The 2,500-nt window shown below is 44.7% G+C and overlaps 1 protein-coding gene across 1 annotated transcript in view; it reads right to left on the bottom strand.

Moving 5' to 3' along the window:
• LOC138862531 (uncharacterized) overlaps window positions 1-2,500 on the bottom strand; it is a 4,641-nt gene that overhangs the window by 1,659 nt on the left and 482 nt on the right. The window contains exon 1 of the mRNA XM_070124936.1: window positions 1-2,500. This exon is cut by the window's left edge and continues 1,659 nt beyond it; it is cut by the window's right edge and continues 482 nt beyond it. Within this exon, the coding sequence (XP_069981037.1) occupies window positions 1-2,500 (2,500 nt within the window).

The raw sequence follows: 2,500 nt of genomic DNA, 5'->3' as shown, positions 1-2,500 counted from the left end.
ATCAAGACCTCTAGATGCAAGGTCAGCAGGATTACTCTTTGTGTCTACATATCTCCAAGCACTTGCTGAAGACAGTTCTCGGATTAGGTTCACTCGATTTGCGACAAAGGTGTGGTAACGAGCCTTCTGATTGAACAAGTACTTGAGCACTGAAGTACTGTCTGTCCAAAAGACTGAATCTTCCAATTTCAACCCCAGTTCCTTTCGTAATTTACAGTCCATTCGAGCTGCAATGGTGGCAGCCGTCAGTTCTAGTCTTGGAATAGTTGTCGGTTTCAGAGGTGCAACTCTTGCTCGTGCCATAACCAAAGTGCAGTATACCCTTTCCGAGGCATTTACCATCTTCAAGTAGGAGGCTGTGCCATAACCAGACTGACTTGCATCTGCAAAATGATGGAGCTGATAAGAAATGACGGAACCAAAGGAAATAGGCACTAGGCTTCGTGGCAGCTTAAATCTTGACAATTTTGGTAACTGTTCCAACCATTTTCTCCAACGAGCAGCTTCCTTATCACCCATATTTTCATCCCAGCCTAACTGCATCTGACACATGTCTTGAAGAATTATTTTTGCTGGCAGTGTCAAGGGCGCCACCATGCCAAGTGGGTCATATATAGATGCTACAATAGATAAAACTCCTCGGCGTGTTAGTGGCTTGTCGCCAAGGCAGATTTTGAATGTGAAGCAATCTTCGGCCATCGACCAGTGTACACCCAAGGTCCTTTCAACTGGGAGATCATCCTTACTGAGGTCTAGAGAAGCAACCGACGCATCCCTCTCCGATTCAGGAATCTTCTTGAGCACGTCCTTGTTATTGGCTGTCCATTGGTTCAGACGCCAACCACCTGCATTACAGAGAGCAATGAGATCTTTGATGATTTTTATCAGTCTCTCTTTGTCATCATGGGCCAGTAGGAGATTATCAACATAAAAACTTTGTATTATGGCAGTGACAGCTTGTTCATCAAAAACCTCACCGTGGTCCTCAGCAGTCTTCCTTAAGGCATAATTTACACAGCTAGGAGAGGATCTAGCACCAAAAACATGAACATTCATTCGGTAATCACTTACAGGCTTATTGATATCACCATCTGGCCACCATAAAAAACGGAACACATCACGATCCTCCAGGGGAACCTTGACCTGATAAAACATCTCCTCGATGTCCGCTGTGACTGCATAGTGACCATGCCTGAACCGCATGAGTACCCCTATTAGAGGATTTGTGAGGTCTGGCCCTTGAAGAAGATGGTCATTTAGGGAAGTGCCATTGAATTTAGCTTTAAGGTCATAGACGACACGTACCTTCAGCTTAGTGGGATGACGCACAGCATGAGGTGGCATGTACCATATTCTACCATCATTTCGTTCTAATCCTGATGGAGGTACTATTTCAGCATACTGTTTACTTATATTCTTTTCCATTTGAGTGATGTATGTCTCCTTGAAAGTCTTGTCAGATTCCAGCTTCCTTTTGAGGCTTTTCATTCTACGTACAGCCATTTCACGATTGTTTGGAAGTGGACTACTGTCCCTGAAGGGAAGTTTGACTACATATTTACCCGATTCTTGATGGATGGACTGTGAGATCTTATCGGAGAATAACTTATCTTCCAGCGAATCTTCACGTTGGGAATGAACTTCCTTTTCCCAAAAGTCAGCATTGAAGTGCTCTCGTAAGCACTCACCAAGATCTTGTGTTGGGGAAATATGATATACCGGGGCAGGCAAAGGATTCCTGAGGCCAGTTGGTCCAAAGACAACCCAGCCAAATCTGGTAAGATAGGCTGAGGGTTCGTCATCAGTCCCATGTCTCTGGTCGAGTATGTGACGGTTCAAAATGCTATTGAGTCCAATTATAATTTCCACCTCTTGATTGTCGCCAGGCAATCTTTGTAGATCCACATCATTCAGATGAAGCCATTTTTTAGTCCAGTTCACGGGCATCATGCTGTCAGTAGTCATGCTGAGTTTGTCTGTAATGTACACTTCATTTACGGTAATGTTATTTCCACCGCCTATGCTGCTCAACATAAGTGGTACACACTCGTTGCACATGAATATTCCATTTTCAGTTTTCATTGCTTGCCTCACTGGTAGGCCTTGGATTCCCAAACGTTGTATTAAGCTTCGAGCAGCCAGAGTTGGTGCAGCACCACCATCTATGAAGGCGTAAGTGGAGACGCTGTTATTCACTCGGACAGGCAGGATCATCATAATCCTCCCATCAGGCTCACAATCAAGAATATCAGCACAGGGTAGAGCATCTGTTAATGGAGAATTAACACTTGGGGTCACACTTCCCTTGGATTCTATGCCACCCCCAGTTGAGGAACTAGGTGTACCTAATTTCTCGTAACAGTCAGGTATGTTCTCATTGCTGAACACCTCAACACTCCCAGTTGGAGATCTCTTGTACTTACGGGATGGTGCAAAACTCTTTGCTATTGGCCGGTGTAACAGTGTGTGGTGATAGTAGGCACCACATCGATCGCACTGG

This window comes from Penaeus vannamei, chromosome 9 (assembly GCF_042767895.1).
Source record: "Penaeus vannamei isolate JL-2024 chromosome 9, ASM4276789v1, whole genome shotgun sequence".
Classification (NCBI taxonomy): domain Eukaryota; kingdom Metazoa; phylum Arthropoda; class Malacostraca; order Decapoda; family Penaeidae; genus Penaeus; species Penaeus vannamei.
This window is presented reverse-complemented; position numbering and strand designations above follow the sequence as displayed.